Source organism: Danio rerio, chromosome 6, assembly GCF_049306965.1.
Source record: "Danio rerio strain Tuebingen ecotype United States chromosome 6, GRCz12tu, whole genome shotgun sequence".
Classification (NCBI taxonomy): Eukaryota; Metazoa; Chordata; class Actinopteri; order Cypriniformes; family Danionidae; genus Danio; species Danio rerio.
The window spans coordinates 37,751,100-37,772,795 of record NC_133181.1 but is presented as its reverse complement, the minus strand read 5'-3'; the positions used below and the strand labels follow the sequence as shown (position 1 = coordinate 37,772,795).

The window sequence follows — 21,696 nt, the reverse complement described above, 5'->3', positions numbered from 1 at the left end:
TCTTTTTCCACTTCTACATTTCTTGCAGTTTTCTTCCTGTCACTGTCATTTTATCTGCTCATTCATCTTTTTCATCTACAAAATGTATAAGAGAGCTCTGCTACTGGTCTGGTGGGACCCGACAGTTTAGGATTTTATTTAAAGTCATGCTGTTAGGTTCAAGTTTGTTTCAAGGAAAGTAGAAAAAAAATATTATTTTATGTACACTGAATTTAAAAGTGCTCAAAAAATGCTTCTGAAATATAATGGTGATATTGTGAATCATTATAAAAATGTAAATAACTTAAAAGTGTGATCACCAAGCTGAATTTTCATCATGATTGCCCCAGTGTTCAGTGTCACAAGACTCTTCAGAAATCATTTTAATGTGCTGATTCGCTGACTGACCTAACATAAAGCACAGCCATAAAGTATTCATACTTTCCTGCAGTATGTCGAAACAGATGGATTATGACACTTTTGTGATACAGCTGGACTAATTCATTTCAGAAGGATTTATGATCTATATTCACACCACATAGTTGATTAATACATCATTTAAGAGAATACTGCTTTTTAAAACTTCTAATCTATAATGCAAAAGTACAGTTTTATATTCATAAGCTACTTTTGTGTAATCAGAAGAATTAGGAATTACACCCAACATGCACTTTGTATTTGCGTGGACATGGTGATGTTTCACTTAAAGATAATACCAAGAGCATATCTTCATGTTAACAAGAGAAAAGCAATAAATCCATTCGTTTGTGCTTTGGGTTGTTTAAAGTGTGCCAATTATACAGTTTTAGATAAAATCTTTCTTGTCATGCGTTCTGTAATAAAGCTGTTTATTAATGAAAAGTGTCTCCCAAATGAACTGATCATGAATAGGGTGAAATGGGGCATTAGTAATTCCACTTTATTTCATTCTATTACTCATTTCTTGCACAAACCTACTTCATTTTGTGATAAATTAGCATAATGCCAATGTATTGTCTACTTTGGTTGCCCAAGAATAATCTGTTTTAACCAAGTGGCAACCTCCCGGTTTCCCTATGAAGTCAAGAAGTCAATACTGAAGTGACTGAAACTGCAGTTCATTGACGTCATTTAAGGCTGCCTTAAAATATATATTACCCTTCAAAAAATAATAAGAATTTTTTTTAAATTACATATATATATAAAACTGTGAGGGGTAATTTTTTTCATAACATTTAATTTATTCATTCATTCATTCATTTTCTTGTCGGCTTAGTCCCTTTATTAATTCGAGGTCGCCACAGCGAAATGAACCGCCAACTTATCCAGCAATTTTTTAAGCAGCGGATGCCCTTCCAGCCACAACCCATCTCTGGGAATAATCCACACACACACACACACACACACACACAAACACACAAACACACACACACACTCATACACTCATACACTACGCACAATTTAGCCTACCCAATTCACCTGTACCGCATGTTTTTGGACTGTGGGGGAAACCGAAGCACCCGGTGGAAACCCAGGCGAATGCAGGGAGAACATGCAAACTCCACACAGAAACACCGAGGTTTGAACCAGCGACCTTCTTGCTGTGAGGCGACAGCACTACCTACTGCATCACTGCATCACCTCGTTTAATTTATGTTAAGCCTTAAAATTCTGCATACTAAAGGGCTTTGCCACTTGATTAACTGGTATCTGCTGCTTGCTGGCATGTCACCTCAGCTGCTGAACTTGGCATATCTGTCATATTTGGTTTAATATGGCAAACAATTTGGCATTAATATGGCATATTGACCAGTTATTGTGCTCACAGACCATTCAAGTCTGGCCTCCATTTTTCCATTGATGGACATACATACTGTATGTACATTTATTTATGCGTTTAGTTTTTTTTTTTATTTATCATTTTATTTTAAACTTTAATGTATTTCAGTATCTGACAGATTGATTAACTGAAGGCTGGGACTGAACAATATATTGTTTGAGCATCAATATCACAATCTCTGTATCTGTAAAAGTCACAGCGCAGGATTAGATTATTTATTAAAGATTAAAAGATAAAAATATTATTACATAGTATTATTTTTAATTATTTATACAGGTGGCACAGTAGCTCAGTGGTTAGCATTGTCACCTCACAGCAATAAGGTTGCTGGTTTGAGTCCCGGTGCATGTTGCATGGTCCCCCTGTGTTTACGTGGGTTTCCTCTGGGTGCTTCGGTCCAAAACATGTGATATTGGTGAATTGAATAAACTAAATTGGATGTAGTGAATATGAGCGTGTATAGGTGTTTCCCAGTACTAGGTTGAAGCTGGAAGGGCATCTGCCGTGTAACATATATGTTGGATAAGTTCACTCCGCTGAGGCGACCCCTGATAAATAAAGGGACTAAGCCGAAGGAAAATGAATGAATGAATTGTTTATACATGATGACCATGTTATTTTACATTTGATTCAATTTCTGAATGCTGAAACCAACACTATTTATTTATTTTTGATTGTGATTCATTATAGTTTGCACAGCATGGAAAAATACTTACTCATCTCTGTCAATCTAAATTAATGTATTCTTTCCAAATAGAAATGTTAAATCTTGTGATATGATATTCATATCGCAAAATATATAGCTGTTAAACAATGTCTGATTTTTCCTATATAATATTGTAGTCTATAAAATGTAAAACATCATATAATGAATGCTGAATTTCATAAATAGCCAATTAGGTATGGAATGATAATCGGTTTCAAGGTATACCATGGTTTTGAAAAGTCAAGATTTTAAAATTCTTAAAATTTTCTCTCATACCGTTCCTATGGTATATATAAGATTTGATTTATTTATTTTTTTACAACTACTTAGTTTAGTTTTAGCCTTTTAACTGCACATCGTGAAGTGATGCACAGACACAAATTTAGTTTTATTTACTTGTTATTTTTATTAATTAAACCAAGAATATAAAGTATTTTTAGAAACATAAGAACATTTGCACACATGTTTTACTGTATTTTGATTTACAGCAAATTAAAAATACTGTATTTTAATGGTGCCAAGAAGATATTTACCACAATGCAACTTTAGACTAAAGTGACATTCTGCATAACTGTCCTACAGTAAAATGCTGTTCATTCAGTTAAATACAGTGTAATTTACAGAAATTCTTAACAGTTTAACTTAAACATAAAAGGAAACACACATCAAAAGCTAATGGTCAGCCTACGATTTAGCAAACGTCAAAAAAAACTAATCGCTTATTAACCAACATGCAAGCATGCTTTTGACCTGAACAGTTCAATGACTTAATGTATATCCAAAAAATGCCTTTTCAAGTTCAAGAAAGCTGGGTTGTTGAAACTGATGAAGACAACTGAAGTCTGACTGACATGTTTACTGTTTACCAAAATATTTGAAATGTTTCTTAAAATAAAATATATTGTGTTTAATGGGGGGGGAAATGTTTTTTACCCAGACAAGTAAAAAAGAACATATTTTAGAGCGGTAATCACAACACCGTGAAATCATGATATTTTTATCCAAGGTTATCATACCGTCAAAACTCATAGCATTTACTAGCACATACTATATTTGAAGTATTTTGAAGTAATTGCCATTTCCCTTGGCCATCCTGTGTGTCGAAGGAGACCTTTGATGCTGAAATTCAGATGTGGTAATTGTCATTTGGTTTTAGACTCTTGTTGTAAATATCAGACCAATCAAAGCCGGGGAAGCTCTCAATGTGTTTACAGAGACTGCATTCTCTGCAAGCAAAAAAGCAACGAGAAATGTGAAAACTCAAATGGAGCCTGTAGACTTATTGCAGGTTAACAAAATAATATTAGAAACCTCTAAAAAAGCATTGCCGGGGCAATTTAATATCAGCATGTGGTCAAAGGAGAACTTTGCCTGTTGTTGTCAAAATGAAACGAAGCACTTCACACATTGTTCAGCACTTAACGTTTCTGTACCTCTAGAGAAAATGCAAATAGTGTATGAACATTAGAGTGACAGCCAATAACTAGAAGAAACTTTGCAAAGGCTTTTAGCAACCCAGTTGTTTCTTATATAACCACTGCTGGTGGTAACTGTGTAAATGTGCAGTTTAAAATCGCATGAAAGCCCAATCAAAACACATTAATCATCTTCACTAAAATTTGCTGGTTAAACTTGACAACGTGCCCGTGAAATCCCCTGACTCATTGGATGAGGCAGCTGACATCAGGGAAATATTTATTTTTATCTGGAAGCCGTGAAGCCGGTAAATGAGTACCACTGGTCCTCTTGAATGGGAGCATTTCTTTTTAAAACATTTCGAGCTTTTTTGAGGACAACGGACAGACGAAGTGTCGCATGCTCAATCATCCCCATGCAGAAAAACACTTGAGTTTGACTATAATTTAAGTGATTGCCATGATTTTGCTCTCCAAATGCCTGCTAAACACGGAGCGGCATCCCCCTAGGAGGCATTTGACAGCTTCTGTGAGTGTGTTTGATTGCGAGCTGAAGAGACTGAATCATGTGTGTATGGGGACTCTCTGAGGATGATGGGATTGAGGCCATGTCAGCTCTGAAGGTGCGAGAATGCCTGCTGTTGCCCCGATTCAGAGGAGCAGTGGTGACATTTGCGAGTCTTTATTGTCACCCAGGGCACAAACTTGGCACCAGGAGCAGAGAGAACTGGCCTGATGTTATTAACAGGAATATAATAAGAGGCATCAATAATTCATTTCTCTCATTTGTAGTAAAGTGCAGAGGAAGTCATGGATCATATATACGTTTCTCATGACTGCGCTTGCCTGTGTGGAAACATATTGGGAAATTCACCAGAGGCGCAGGTGGAGTTATAATAATGCTATAGAGCCAATGTATGTGACTTGAATGCATGCCAATGAAAGGACATTTTAACATACCATGCGACTTATCATACTAAAAAACTATAGTATATCCTGTCCACCTACATCAGATTAGTTCAGATGTTCACTGGCTGTACAGTGCTTGTGTGTTGTACTGGTGACTCTAATGGCATTATGTTGTATTGCCCATGGTGAACTTGCTTCCTTATGACGCACAAAAGTATATTTGAAGCTTTGTATGATAACAGCTTAACCACTGAAGTCACGTGGAATATGTTGAAAGGGTTTTTGGTTCCTTTTGTTGACTTTAAACATTTTGCTGTTTATAGAGGATCAGAGAGTTCTTGGATTTAATATAAAATATCTTAATTTGACGGCAAAGATAAAAAAAATTAATAACAGAATTTTCATTTCTTTTTTGTTAACTTATCATTAAATCTCCAATAATTCAGTTAAAAAAAATAAACAAACCAAATGAATGAACTAAATAAATCACAAACCAAAAATACTGTCAATTAACATAGGTGCTTGTAAGGGTTTGTTTTTGTTAAATCTAAAATATTATATTAATATTTTATATTATTTTTATTTATATTATATTAATATAAAAAGTCTAGTCAATCTATTGAATGTAAATTGTTCACTCACACACCTTTCTTCAGCTTGTTCCCTTACTTTATCTTTTATTATCTTCTTTTATGCCACTCATTGAAACTTCTGAAATGGAATATTTATTTATTTATTTATTTATTTTAGCTTTAATTAAAATTGGGGAAATGAGCAGCTTTTTGCATAATGGGAGAAGGAAATAGATTAGACATGGGCAAACTTGATCTTGAAGGGGAGTCTCCTGCATAGTTTTGCTCCAACCCTAATCAAACACACCTGCCTGTTGCCTCCTAGTGATCTTGAAGTCGCTGATTAGTTTGTTTAGGTGTGTTTGATTTAGTGTTGAAGCAAACCCTGCAGGGACCCCGACCCTTGAGGATATAGTTTGCCCATCCTAGACCTTAAACAATTGTTTCTAAAAATGAAGAAAAGTTTTTCAAAGTTATTGTACGTACAGTCCAAAATGACAAATATGGGCAAAAAATTAGACCAATCAAACTGTCGGGTTATTTATTTTTATTTTAAGTCCAAATTGAACTCCCTATTTTACCCCAAATGTTAAAATGCCAGTCACCCAGGGCCTTACTACTGAAGATCATACAATACACAAGACGTGTCATTCGTATAGTTTTGAATGGGCAAAAGTGTAACGGTCAATGTGTAAAAAAAAATCAGCAATTGCTATAGACAGATTTTCTGCAGATTTTGTGTGATTCAAATATTTAGAAATTAAACTAAACCTGCTGATCGACTTGCATGGTTTTCGAAGGGTTTTGGTTATTTCAAGCCTGGTTTCCAGTTATTTTCAGCCTGATCTTAGCTGGTCAGGCTGAAAAATGGCCATCTTTTCTTTTTTTTTTTTTTTAATATGCAAAAATTTAAGATTTTTTTACATTTTATGTTAAGGTAACTTGGTGGACAAGTCAGAGTCAAAAATTACCATCTAACACCAGCTTGACCAGTCTGGTTCCAGCTGGACATATCTGGTTTTGGCTGGGCTTTTTAGCTTGGATAGGCTGGTCAAGCTGGTTTTGACCAGCTAAGACCAAGCTGGAAATGGCCGAAAATCAGACAGAAAATTGCCAAAACCCCTCGAAAACCAGGCTGGTTCACCAGCTAACCAGCTTAGGCTGGCTTAAGCTATTTTTTTAGCAGGGAAGAGAAAGTTGTTTATAAGTTTTATTGGGGATTCCTAATATGAAATTCAATCGGAAGCTTTGCAAACAATTTTGGAGAATTTGATGTTTCACTATTCCATCATAATGCCTGAGCACACTGCCCTAGTCAAAGATGTCCGCCAAGTGAAATGACTTGCCTTAACAGGACTTTGTTACTCTGTCAGCATTAAAAAAAACACAGTGCCTTCTTTCACTAAAGACAACAGAAAATCACGAGAAACACGAGGCAAACAGAAAACACAGAAACGCCAACTGACCCGCGGGGCTTGAACCAGCGACCTTGAACTGCGCCACCGTGCTGCCGTGTACGGTAAAATCATTTTTCTTATTATGTGCAATAAAGCCCCCAATGTTTTTTTTTTTTTTTAGATTGTCTACAGAACAAACCATTGTAATTAGTTAAGCATTTAAATTGCATTTTAAGCTGAATACTAGTTCAGTGTCTTGAAAAATATCTAGTAAAGTATTATGTACTGTCATCATGGCAACGATAAAAGCATTCAGTTATTAGAAATTAGATATTAAAAATAATATGTTTAGAAATGTGTTGAAAAAATAACAAATTTGGGGGAAAACATATACAGGGGGGCTAAAAGTTCAGGAGGGCTAATAATTCTGACTTCAACTGTACTCAGCAGTTATTTATTCAACTCCTGGTTTTGCTTTCAGACTTGATAAATTAAAGTGTCGTGGGGAAAGGATCTTAAACAGTACGTGTCATCTGTGCAAATCGCTGATGCGGCATGCCTCCCTAACGTGTCAACACCGAAGAGGAGAATTCAATTAATGAGTTTCTCTTCTCCCATTTGTCCAAGACTGTGTGTACAAATTTACTCATGGACGGACTGGAGGGTTTAGATGCTTTGAATGATTGTTGTCTTGTACATCTTTTCTACAGCCTTTATTTAATCCCTTAGGACTCACTGCAATCTCGTTTCGGCAAGTTCTGACATGTAACTTGCTGAATTTTTTTTAGTAGCATGAGATTTGGATCCATATCCAGTATGCAATGGTCCAAATAAAGATTGTAGTGAGAGGAAATAAATAATTTCTAAGCTAATGCACCAGGACATTTGTGAGCTTTAGAAAGAAATTTCCTCAAAGTCAGGCTTTTATCACAAGGTCAATTTGCTTTTGCTCTTTAGTGGTGAGATCAATATAGTATCTGTTTGGTAATGTCTCTGTTAATTGGCGGTTTGTGATGTATTGCTGGTATGTTATTTACAGAAAATTCCCTGCGGCTGGCCTTGCATTGTATATAAAATAGCATGTTGTGTTTGTGGCAAAAAAAAAAAAAAAAAATAAATAAAATATATATATAAATATATATATATATATATATATATATATATATATATATATATATATAATTATTTATTTTAGATCACATACTTTTAAGATAATTGAACGTATAAACTTTATGTGATTGATGTTTTTTAGTTAAATGTAAATCTAACAAATAAGAATAGGATGTATGTATGATATCAACACATCCAATGTGTTTATAAATGCTTCTTATTAGGGCTGAAGAACATATAATTTAAGCATCAATATCACAATGAATGTGTTCATCCACAAAAGTCACATCGCAGAATTAGGTCATTTAATAAACATTTGAAGACAACATTATTATTATTTTTAAATAATTTATACAATGATGACCATGGTATTATTTTATGTTTGATTGTTCAATTTCTGTACCTGAATACTGTTAAACTCCTCTGAAAACCATAAAGCACTGTTTGTTTCACTTTTATTTTCGTATTTATATTTCTGTCATAAACACTCTCGGGATTAAGTATGGTAATGAATATTTATATGGCATTGTTGATGTATTTGGTCTTGGCAGTATAGATCTGCCACGCTCCTGCTTCTGCTGCTTTGATTATTATGGTAGAGCAAGTACCGAGACCTGCCAGTATATACATGGATATGCCGTCTGAGAATACAACATGCTGCTGCTGCAAACATAATGTATATGTAACCCTCATAGCAGATCTAACACAGGTGGAGCTAGGGTAGAGGAGGATCTCAGAAAATGCACTAACAGCGTAAAACAACGCGAAAGATTTTAACTGATAAGAACAAGCTCATTGGCTGCCCGGGTGGCAGCAACCAATTTCCTTCACCGTACACCATGTAGTTAATGACACACCATGTAGTTAATGCACATCATGACAAAAGTTTAACATGCTTGTGGTTTATTATATTTTATGCAAATGCACTACAGAGAAAAAAAAAATATCACCCCAGTCTATCTAATTTAATGAAGTCTGTCCAAATAAAGCTATTCTAATAGGGGTGTCACGATTTCAATTTTAATCGAAATCGATCGAAATTTATGCTCAATCGAATCAAAAAATAGAATCGTCAGCTTGGCTTGCCAAGCGGGAAAAAACAGGCTTGTTGAAGTGCTTGTTGAACTGTAGATACAGGAGACCCGTCGACAGAGCTTAAATCCTCTCCTCTTTCAATGAAGTCGCCGGTGTGTAAGCATTTTGGATTTCCAGTGAGTTATGTAGACAACGTTCGTGTTGTCGACAAAAAAAAACAGTTTTGCCAGCTCTGCTATGTACGTGTTAGGGTTCGTCCGATAGACAACACCGCATCGCGATCCTCCGCCCGCCCCCGTTGCAAATCCACTCGCGAAAAGTTCACACTCAGGCCCTGTTTACACTGTCTTTGTTTTTAAATGGCATTTTAGAACGACAACGATTTGACATCCACAGTGGCGTGTAGCATTTCTGAGCAGCCCTTCTTCCTCTCTACCTCTGACACACACAGACGCACACACACAGCCATGGGCTCGAGACAGCGGGTTCAGGCAGTCAGAGGATCAGTAGACTGCTTCAATCTTTCACTCACTTGTACTTAGTCATTTTAGCGAACACCTCAGATACTGTTGGCTGGTTCCTGTTGGTTGTGCGTCTTCCTTACCGACGCCATTATAACGACACAGATCACTGCCTATTCACGAGTCCCGCAGAAAAAGTGATTGACAGGTGGTAATTATGTGTGTATCTTGCCTTTATTCATTTACTGTATGATTTGTTTATGGGTAAAACAAAGACCACGCAGGTCAGGTAGTTTAAACGGTAGGCTACAAATAATTAATTGGTCATTAATTAATTAATTATTCATAATCGAAAATCGAATCGAATCGTGCCTTTAGAATCGAAAATGTAAACGAATCGAGGATTTGGAGGATCGTGACACCCTTATATTCTAATCATCTGTTGAAATCCTATTCATATCACAACCTATAGCAGCAAAACAAAATATTGCAATGTCAGTTTTGTTCAATATTGTGCAGCCTTACTTATTAATTCATCTATTGTGTGGAATACATTTAATGACACATGTCATTGTGATTATACTTTTTTGAGTGCAGGATCATCTTTTATAAATACAATTTTTAAAAGCACAGTGGTTTCTGCCACTAGAGGGTATTCATTCACAACAAACAAAAACATATTTGGTTGACCCAGTAGCTATGTTTCTGTTCAAAGATGTGAATAAAATGAATGCACAAAACTGGAACATCACATAAAAAACGTGCAAATAAAGCCGTGTTTCCATCCAACGAGTCAAAGAGAACAAAATTGTCACTCTCTGATTAACTGGCGGCAAATAGTAAAAATGGATTTTGTTACGGTAGGAGAAGTTGGTGAATCTTTTCTTTATTTAATAAATGACTTGTGCCTCAGAATACGATGCTGACACACAATAAAATGGTGGCGTTTGACGCCATGAGAGATACTCTTGGCAGTTCTAGAAGTAATTATTATTATAATTACACGAATACTGAAATGATAAAGGTATCTTTGAATGGCCAGAAAAAAAAAAGAATTTACATGTTTTACAGTGTGCTCAGCCTGCTGGTGGAGCACACATTTTTATCATCACACGATCTTGTGTAACGAAATCACATGACCCTTTTTAATGCACATTACTGGAAACTGTTCAGTGAAAATGTGTCCATCGTAGTTAATGCACATCTTTTCTTATTAAATAAAAAGTTTATCCTACTCAGCTGTTTTTTATGCACATTTTCAAAATGTATGCGCATCTTGGTGTTTCCGTTAACCGTTTTTTTTTTTTTTTATTGCGCAAATCAAAAATGTGCATTAAAATAGGTGGATGGAAACATAGCTAGTGACTGTGGACTAGGCTTGGGCGGTATCCAAATTTGGATACTGTCAAACCGCCTCCATATTTTACCCCGGTATCCGGTATTACTGGCGTAATAAAAAAAAAAATTATGACGTAAGGCTCAGACAGCGTCACCAAACTGTTGGTTTGAGCCTAAACCATTCAGAAACTGAATACCTTATATGCGACCTTAGGCTCGTGGTCAGAGAGAGAGAGAGAGAGAGAGACAGAGAGACAAGTGACGCACATCAGTACTGCAGCGGGAATGCAGAGAGCTGTAATCGAGCCATAAAAATTATACCCGATGGGTCCCGAGTCCGACAGGTACATTTTGAATGACAGCTTTATAAAGCCCGAACCCGTTTACAGCCCGACATTATTCAAATGTGCTCATGCACACAGCTCTAATGCATTTTTTCAAAAATGAGTCATTTATATGTTTTAACATCATTTATTTGTAACAAACGTAGACTATAGGCCACTTGGAAGTTGGAACAAAGAAATAAAATAAGTCCTCTGTAACATCGTAACATCTCAGCATTCTAACACTTAGCCTTTAAATTGGCCAACACACCAATGAAATGAAATCTTGCTTAACAAATCAAATTAAAATAAACTCTAAATGATGACGGGTATTTTGGCAATAACGAAATTAAGATAAAGGCTCTGCAAGATTTGTTTCGCCACTTCTCTTCACAATCTGGCATTAAGGTGAAGCTGAATATTAAAAGAATAATGCCACCATTAGCCTGTATACTCTGTCTACATTATGATTATATGGTTTAATTAATATTTATTTATAATTTAAAAATTAAATTCTCTCTACTCACCAAGATTAGGCTACATGTGTTTATTGTGGAGGAACATTAATAAATCCACTGGCTTTAGCGCAGTCTTGCGCTCATGGTGCGTCCAGCAAAACTGAACACCCTTTCCTGCGGCTACAGGCCGAGATGCAGAGTTCTGATCCGGCTGATTTTGCAAGTTTTGGGTAAGATTGTTTGTTCATCTTCTACCAGTCAGGAACATCCGTTTAATTTTCCATGACAGTAGTTTCAGTGTAGCGAGTGGCCTCGTCTTTTTACCTGTCAGCTTGCGGTTTAGGGCTCTACCGTAATACGCAGTGTATGAGCGACCGCCAAAATACCTGGCTGGAATGACCACTCCTTCTGAACTAGTGACTGGCTTGACTGCTGTCAAAATTCGCCTTTTTTACTACTGCGTCATCATTTGTTTCACCTTTGCAGGGATGGATTTTAATGCAGGGATTTGGATTTTTTCCCGTCTCACCGGGTTTGGGCAAAATCTTTAGCTCTAATGCAGACCTCTCGTTCATAGAAGAAATACTGCCAAACTGCAGGTCACTTTGGAGAGCGATTTGTCACATCACCTCTCCCCCTCTCCCTCTCTCCCCCTCCCAGATATCGTTTTAATTAACAATTTTTTTTACATATTGTGCATTTAATTTGTTTATAAACAAAACAAAACAAATAACCACTTCTGTTTGACCTGAGGACCTTCTGTGTTATTGCGTTCTGTCTGCAGAACTATGTACACAAGTGGCTGGTAAATGTTTTTGGTCGCTCTGTCACACATCTGTGATTTTTATCACCTTTGTAAGAACTGTTTTTAAGATGGAGTGTCAGGATTGAAACTAAATACTTAAAACTTTTCTCTTCTGTTTAGCTGTCCAGCTGTTGGAAAATTATACCTTGAGACTGCATTTTAATCTAACAAACAGTTGTAAAGAAACACGTATATAACATTGAATTAAACACTCAACACCAGCCATTTTATTTCAGTACACAAGGATAGTGCCAGGTTGAACCCTTTTTGCAATCAGATCTAGCTTATTTTTTTTCTTGGCATCAACAAGATGTACTTAACAATTACTGGAAACATTCATCAGAGATTTTGTTTCATTTTGGTATCACACAGTTCTGCTGCAGATTTGTTTGCGCCACAACCATGCTAAAAATCTCTCATACTAGCACACCCCAGAGGTGCTCTATTGGATTGGGATCTGGTGGTTGTGTAGGCCATTTGAGTTTAGTGAACTCACTGTCATGTTCAAGAAAACAGTTAGAGTTTATTTGAGCTTTGTGATGTGGCTTGTTATCCTGCTGAAAAAAGCCATCACTAGATGGACACACTGCAATCAAAAAGGCTTCGGAGATGGTCAGCAACAATACTCAAATTGTCCCCTATTGTTCAGTTTTGGTGTGCCTGTGTGAACCAGCCGTAATAGGCTGACCTGAGTGGCAAGAGTGTGGTCTTTAGGTTTGGATGTCTTGATTGTAACAAACGGTTATTTGAGTAACTGTTGTCAGCCCAAACCAGTTGGTATCATCAAGGCATTTTCACTCACACAGCTGCCACTCACTGGATGTTTCTCTTTTTCTTATCACTCTCTGTAACCTTATAGATGTTTGCTCATTCCTTGTTAAATGACAATCTTTTCAGTTGAAGTGATAGAGAGCGTTTTTTAGGTAGAAGGGGTAAGATATAACAAAGAATATCAAATACACAAGACATGTCACTCATATATTTTTGAAAGGGGAAAATGTAACGTCAATATGGGTATGAAGCCCCTCCTACTAGTACAGGAGCCAATCATTGATCAATATAGACTGACGTTTCTCCCGGGGAAGTGCTAGGACCAGATTTGTGCTTTTTACAACAGTTTGGGGGTCAACAAACGCACTGAAATCTCAGTGAATACTTGTTTCACAGACATAAGAATTATCTCCTAATAAAGCTTGAAATTTCTGCTTTTAAATGAACCAAGATTTTGTTTGATTCGGATATTTAGAAATAAAGCTTAAAAGACAGATTTTGATTAAGTTTATTGGTGATTCCAAATTAGTAATGTAATCGGAAGCTTGGCTAACAGTTTTGGAAAATATGATGTTTCCATATTTAGACAGAATGTCCGAGCATACTGCCAGAGAGGCATTTCAAAGATGGCTGCCGAGTGTGCGGATGTGTTGGGGATGAAATATAGGCTAAATTGTAATTATACTCTTCAAAAGGAGCAGAATAGTTGCATTTAGAGTTGTATTTTGTGGTGTTGACGTATATGAAAACAAGGAAAGTAATTAATATCAATCTCTGCACAAACGGATGAGTTTTTAAAGTTTATTGGCCTTTATTTATTCAAGAAAAATCAGAGCAAAAGCTAAGGGATATGACACGATGCATAAACGCACATTAACACTTATATTCAACGGTTACAAACTTATATACAATATTTGCGTTGCGTTTGTGTTTAAGAGTGTTTAACTGTAACAAAACATACAGTTAAACACTCTTTAGGAGGCGTTGAATAAATGTATTATTATCTTTTCTTAATTTTGTGTTCTGACAACAGGATGAGATGCTCAAAGCTCAAAATTACCTGAGAGCTATTAAAATTTGGTCTCATTTTCAAAATAAAAGTCCCACATACTGTACATAGTAAGAATAAAACAAGCCTAGAAAAACAAAAAAAAAAGAATCTCAGTAGGCAATGCTGTTGACCAATCAAACGTTGCCTGGGAAATGCATATTAATTATCCCGTGTGTAGGGTCCAGCCTGTTGGTCCAATGACGGTGTCCACTATAATGGTTCACTGCATGTTCGGTCTTTCCAGTGCACAATGTTGATTTATATTAAACTTAACTCATATCTGACTCCAATTTTAGTATGAGGTGGTTTAGAATATTAATATATTTATCCTCGTTTTATCTGACTCCAATTATAAAACATTGAGAAGATTATTTTGTTTCCTTTCACTTTATTTTAGATTATGATTGAATATTCTCTTCGGTTCATCTTTTTATGTTATTCTCGTTCATTGGGATTCCTATAACATCCTGAATCTTGTATCGGCCGAGTATACAATTTCTTAAGCACAAGCATGTCAGTCTTGGTCACTAAACAGTGGCGATTGACCGCTGTCCTAAAACGGCAGAACCCTACTTACTCAGATTAAGGTATTTTTTATGCAGTCCCCATAGATCTGCTACCTCCTAAATCAAACAGAGCTATTTAGTCATATAATGATCATTACTATAGAATTAAGCAGACCAGTCCTACTTAAACTATTAGTAACTTTGAATAATCACTATAATATCTAAATAGTATTATAAGTTTAACAGGTGAAGGACTATCCCCTTAGATATCCTTTTACAGTCTAAGTATACATTAATTAATGCCAATGTGTTAGTCGGAGCTCTAGAGACATCGTATAGCGTGCCGCAATGCTCCGTCTAGTCCGCTACTAACCTGTACAGGGGCTTGTGGTGTTATGAAATTACCCCAATCTACTAGAGATAATAACACGAACTCTGTTTGAATAATTCAAAACATAACAATTTATTAGTCAGGTAAATGTGTATTACGCCAATTCATTCAGTTAATTCATAAACGATCAATACAAGACGAAACAAAGTTATCAAAGATAAATCCAAGATTAAATAATGCATTCCTGACTTCAAAATATACATAACATGGAGCATATGCTCTATGTTACGGGCTGATCTGGGTAAGCAGAATCGCGCCGAGCATTTCTCAAACCTTACCTTAAGTAATCCAAGAATCCCCTCAAAGAAAGGGGTGTGTGCATAACAAAAGGCATTTGTATTTAGTGCTGCCTGTGGGAAAGTTACACCCTTCACAGTGGTTCAAAAGATGCCTGAAGTTATATGTTTACTGTTTTGATTATGTCTATTTATGAGAGAATAAGACCATTGTACCAGTCGCACTGAGACATTTCAAATGATATCAAACATGATAGATAAAGTCTCTTTGGTTAATCTAGAACATTCAAACATTGAAATGACCATATGTGTAAGTTGGGGTGATTGAAGTCGAGTTTCAGCAGATTCAGATGTAAATGTAGCAGGAGCTGGTTTTTCCCGCATTCCCACCTGCTGGGTTGTGGAGTCAATTGTCTCTGTTTCCAGCTCATGTTTTGAATTGTCAAAGACATCAAAATATTTGTAATATCTCAATTCTTACACGTGTAAATTATCAGAGATTGTGTTTTGCTTTCATTAGCCTGTTTTTTACACTGGATTTACACTGAGAACAAGGAAACAATAGTATTTGAGGCTCACAGTAGGTAATTTTAATGTACTCAACTCTTATTATTCAACTATGCCTATATACAGATTTTTATTCTGTGGCAGCTGTAATTAGTTTTCTTTCTCAGCCTGATGCTCAGTTTAAACTTGGTCATTTTTTGACCACAAGTTGCTACCATGTGATTGTCTTATTAAATATTCATGATAAGCAGTTGAACAATTGTACCTAATAAACTGGCCAGTGAGTCAAACTGGGATGTTTTGACTGTATATCGATTCCATGTGGATGGAGAGTCTGAGGGTTCTGTGGGGAGAAATCCATAATGTCATGATTTAAATGCCATTTAGTAATTTCTGCATCTTTCTCAGATTTCACTCTCTGACAAACCATCTGACGTTATTTTGTTATTTTGGAGGTGTTTTTGGTCTGTCAGGCTTTAGTGAATAGCAAAATAAAAAAGTACAGCACCAATTCATCATGCACCAAACCAGCTTGTCTTTTCTTGCTGAATGTGTCATGTTGTCTAGCAATCTAGCTATTTGTCTATCATTTCTTTAGCTATTTTACTTTTTTGTAGAGGAGTGTGAAAGACATTGCAATCGACATCAATGTGTTTTATTCATCTGCAGTGAGGCATTCTAAGATTTAGTGCAGGATTTTCCTCAATGCCTTGTGACAGCTGTATTGCCCTCCACTCTCTTGAAAAGGAAATTGATCCGGATTTGCAGGTTCATTATTTATCTTTTGGTTTATGTAGTGTTTTACACTCCGCATTGCTGTTTGTTCATGAGTTGTATTTGCTCTGTGGTAAATGTTCTCACAGAGTGTCACTATAGAACTTAATATTATTGTGACTCATATAGATGCCACTTTGCTTGCTACACTACAAACACTATTCTTGTTTTGACACCCTACCAAAATATACAGCCAAAGGTCATTTTTAAATGTCCTTTTTACACAATGTTAATGGATTCTTGGTAAAAGGGTGCACTGTGGTTGTTTGAACCAATATATAACAAAACATAAAGGAATAAAAGCTTTTAGCTGTGTGGGAAATGTTACTGTTAATACTTTCTTTAATAAAACCCTTTTCTAATTCATTTATTTATTTATGTTCGTAAAGTTCCACTGAATCTATCATAATTTTGTCTGGACAAACATTTGGCTAGTTAGACTAATGGTGCTTTCACACCTGCTTTATTTAGTTCGATTGAATCGCACTAGTTTGTTTTCTCTTTTGGTGCGGTTCGTTTGGGCAGTTGAGAATGCAGCAATACTCGAGTGCGCACCAAAAGTGGACCAAATAAGCGTACCGAGACCTGCTTGAAGAGGTGGTCTTGGTACGCTTTCAAACGAACCCTGGAGCGGTTTGTTTGTGGTGAGAATATAATTCGTACTAAAACAGGTCGAACCGCAAAAAGTACTGCGCCTTTTGGACTAATCCAGCTGCCGTAGGCCCATGCGCTGTGCATTATGGGATATGGAAGAAAAATTTTTGTTGACAGCGTTTTAACAACAGAGAGAGAGAGAAAGAGGGGAAAACATTACCTGATCGATCGTTGGTAATATTTCTGCAAGATGACCATGTTGCAGTTTAGCTAAATTAATTCACGCCTCCTCCTGAAGTGACGATCGATGCATTAAAACACTGTTTTCCAGCCGCAGCCGCGCTTCATTCTGGAAATGTATAGTTTGTCTAAAGCAAGCATACAATCAGCCAGCACAGTCGTCCCTCCAGAGTAAAAACGACATTTGTGTCTGCCGGTTTAGTTTACTTGCGGAAGTTCATTGGCATTTTCCCGCTACTGAATTCTAACTAATCAATAAGCAGTTTAGGAAATATGTTCAGCAACATCTGGCCAATGAGAGATGTGGATTTTGTCAGATGACTGCAATTTGGTTCGTTTAACTGGTTCAAACCAAAGCCAGCAGTGTGGTGTGAAAACGACCCAAAGACAGCAGAAAATGCAACAATGTATCATTTATTGCCTTTGCTCTGGACCAAATGAAGCGAACTACAGATGTGAAAGCACCCTAATTGCCCTAAAGAAGGTGAACTATTAACCTTTTTCAAATGTGGTTTAAAACATACAGTACCTGCCAACACTCCTGTTTTTCTCCTGGGAGTCTCCTGAATTTCAGACCCATCTCCCGTCACCCTTCCGTTTTGTTATTTTTCCCAGAAAACTCCCATAATTTCAACCATTCCCCAAACCCCCACCTCTCGGTCCTCAGCATTTTGGTATGGTCTATGAAACCCCCAGGTCGCCAACATTGGTGTAGTATCCCATCACAGCGGAGGCCCGAAACACGCTTTATAGTAGTTAACTTACTAACACCACAGTACCCGGTTCTCAACAGTGTTGTTTAGACACCTCACCCCCGAACCTAAACCCCCGGTCTCCCGGATTTTCAGGGACAAATGTTGGCAGGTATGGTTTAAATGTGTTTAGATAAATAAGGAAACAATATAGACTAAAAAGATAATAGTATACTTGTACTCGTTTTACTGTATATGCTGCCTATATATTTTTCAGTAGAAAATTTATTGAAATATTTTGTTTTGGTTAAAATACTTGATATTTAGAGTTTTATATATACTACAGTTCTGTCTGGTTCTTGAATCTGATTGGCTGATAGCCGTGCAATACTCTGCAAATAACCGTATTCGTACCGCATATTCACCCTTGTGTATTACTTAAGAAAGTGACAGCTGATATTCCGTCACAAGGTATCGACAGAGACCGCATAATAAGTTCATAGGTAAGAAAAACTCTTTTGTATTTTGTAGTGCTGTATTTATGCCACAGAAGCTGGTAGTGTTTGCTTTGCTTTAGCTTTGTCGGGGTTAATTTTTGTGATCTTACGATTACAACAGAGAAATACTAGGTAATCTGTGTGGATTGATGGCATTTTATGCCATTCAGTCTTATAGTCTTAAAATATGAGCAAAATTACCTGTTTTGTCATCACTTTAGACATTAAGCTAGAAAATCATTCAAATACTTGCTCTAAAGTGACATCTGTGAACTGGCAACGGTTTCTGCTGTTCTGACGTCAGCTGCAGATGTAACTGAATGGCGGAAGAAAGTAATTCCTCATTTTTAAATACACAATTATGCCATCGAACTGTTATATAGACGCAATATCACACTCGTAGCAGTGTGATGTGGCTGTATATTTTCACTGGTGTGACGCTAAGGTGACATCGCACTGCTACGAGTGTGATATTGCGTTTATACAATATTTCAATGGCATAATGGTGTATATTAAAAGAAAATCAAACATGGAAAGTCATAAAATTCTTTTGTATGAGGAACTACTTTCTTCCACCATTCCCTAACATCTACAGCTGACTATTACTAACATTTTAAGATTATAAGGCTGAAGGGCATGACATGCCATCAGTCTAGAGACATTTCCAAGTATTTCTCAGTTGCAATCGGGATATTAGAAAAATTAACCCTGAAAAAGCCAAAGCAACGCAAAAACCAAAACAGGAGACTAGTTAGAAACAAACAGATAACCAGATAACCAACCAAATAAGTTATACTCAGGGTTACACAAAGAGTGGCCAACACAAAATACATACATTGCTGATATACGAGTCCCATCTCAGACTTAACACACTACAACTACTGTGGTATAAATACAGCACTACAACATACAAGAGAGAGAGATTAAATGTCACTTACCAGATTTCTAATGTTTTGATCAGCTGTAGTCTGAAGTTCTTCTCTTCCGAGGGCTTATTATGCAGTCTCTGTCACCATCTGTGGCGAAACGTCAACCGTCTTTGCTCTGCTCAGTATGACAGGCTGATGGCCGCAAATGTGGTGAATCTTCGAAATTATAAATAATTATAATAGGCACTATCCTTATAAATAAGCTGCATAGTTGCAATGTAAACAACTACATTTTCACCTGATAAAACATCAAAAGTACATTATGTTACATAACTGTAGTGAGTTTATTAATCTGCTGTCACTCTGTGCGGGTGGAGTAATAAACAAGGGTAAGGAGGCTGTACGAGTGCTGTTATATTGGGAGTATTGCACGGCTATCAGCCAATCTCAAATATAGATTTACATTTAGTCATTTAGCAGATGCTTTTATCCAAAGTGACTTACAAATGAGGACAAGGAAGCAATTTACACAACTATAAGAGCAAAATTATTATTAGTATTATTAAACAAAATAAAATTATGAGGTCATTATTATACAAAATAAAATTATGAGGTCTTATGAAAGGGACAATGCCAGAAACTGATCATTACTTACAGCATCATTTATTGTATTTATTTATTTTTATTCATTTATAGGATATTCTATGTATCGCATGACTCCCAAGATTTGAAGATCTTCAGTTACATAGCGAGAGATGGCCAGAGCAATGTGTTTCGGTGCAACGTCTTCAAATCGAAGAAAAAGGTAAGCATCTCTTGAGTGTGTTTTTTAGCCAGCACATCGAGTGCTGATGGTTTTTCTATGACAAAAGAATGTCGTCATCGATGCTCTAAGAAAATGAAGGCTACTGACAGTTCCTTCGCTCCTCGCGTGCTTCTTTCATTTTACTTCAGGGCAGAGAGTTGAGAAAACCCATCAGAAAAAGGGAACAGCAGCCCTCGGCCATGAAACTGAAGTGCACTTTTCAGAATAGCTATATTTTTCTTCTCAGTCGGTCTAGCATGCAGAGAAGCGCAGTGATTCAGCTGCAGCACATGTAGATGATACACTGACATCGTGTGCTTTTAGTTCTTGAAGCTGTCGAATTCTGATCCCTTTCAAGCCGCTGCATTGGATTTAAATCAAAGGCGCATTTAAAAGCTAAGTAACTGTATAAAAACGCCCACCACCTCTGTAAAGGATTTGACGTGAATCAGTTTTTTACTGCTTGACTGGTTTAAATATTTATTTTTAATATTGCCAATTAATCTCTGATGTCTAAATAAAAGAGAAAACAAGTATTTTCTTTTCTCTTCAGTAAAGAAAAAAGCTGGAGCCTACACAGTCTATAAATATAGAGGATTTCATTCTCGGCTCTTGTTGTCACAATGACACATCACATCATCACACGAGTTTGTATACACAAGAAACTGGGGCTTCGAGAACAGACTGTACTAGAATTGTATGGGGAAAAAAAAAACTTGAATAAAAGTGTGCGTATACATCTAACAGCCAAATACGGTATGACTGTATGCAAGACATAACATCATCTGCAGTAGTTTGAGTAGCAGTTTGACAGAAATTCACTGTTAAAAATTTTATGTACTAGTGAATTAAAAATAATAATACAATCAGTGTAAACATTATTGGTGATCTAAACTCAAGGGACTTGTTTATTAAAAAAAAAAATTAAGATGCCTGTATAGATGAACAGAGACAAAATACATCATCAGGATAGCACATTATAGTGTATTAGTTAGTTTAGTTTTATGTTGTTGTATCAGTAATGGAAATATTTTAATGCATTTTCTTTTCTTTTTTTGTTCATTTCCTAATTTAAGAAATAATAATTTAATGTTTATATGTTAATAGCCCTGTAAAGTGATCTTTCCCTGTTTTTTTCTGGACACTTTTAATAGTTTAAAATAACAAATTTGTTTGTAAATAAATAAAATGTATAGAATGTGGAATTATGAAACCTGTTCATTTAAGCAACATAGTTCAAGTTTGGGATGTTTAGAAACCATACTAAATATGTTCCATTTCAATCCTGTAAATCCTTAAAAAAATGAAGAACAATTGAGGAATTATTGTATATTTGCAGTTTAATATTCAAATGCATTAGTTCACATGTACTGAACCCCTTTTAATTTAAGCTATGTCCACACAAAATCCTGTGACATTTTTCATTATACAGCTAA

At 36.2% G+C, this 21,696-nt stretch overlaps 1 protein-coding gene across 1 annotated transcript in view; it reads left to right on the top strand.

Moving 5' to 3' along the window:
• The window catches only part of nos1apa (nitric oxide synthase 1 (neuronal) adaptor protein a), a 174,623-nt gene that overhangs the window by 86,318 nt on the left and 66,609 nt on the right, over positions 1-21,696 (top strand). Inside the window, exon 5 of the mRNA XM_021477186.3 lies at positions 20,152-20,260. Coding sequence (XP_021332861.1) covers positions 20,152-20,260 — 109 coding nt within the window. The remainder of the gene's footprint in view (positions 1-20,151; positions 20,261-21,696) is intronic.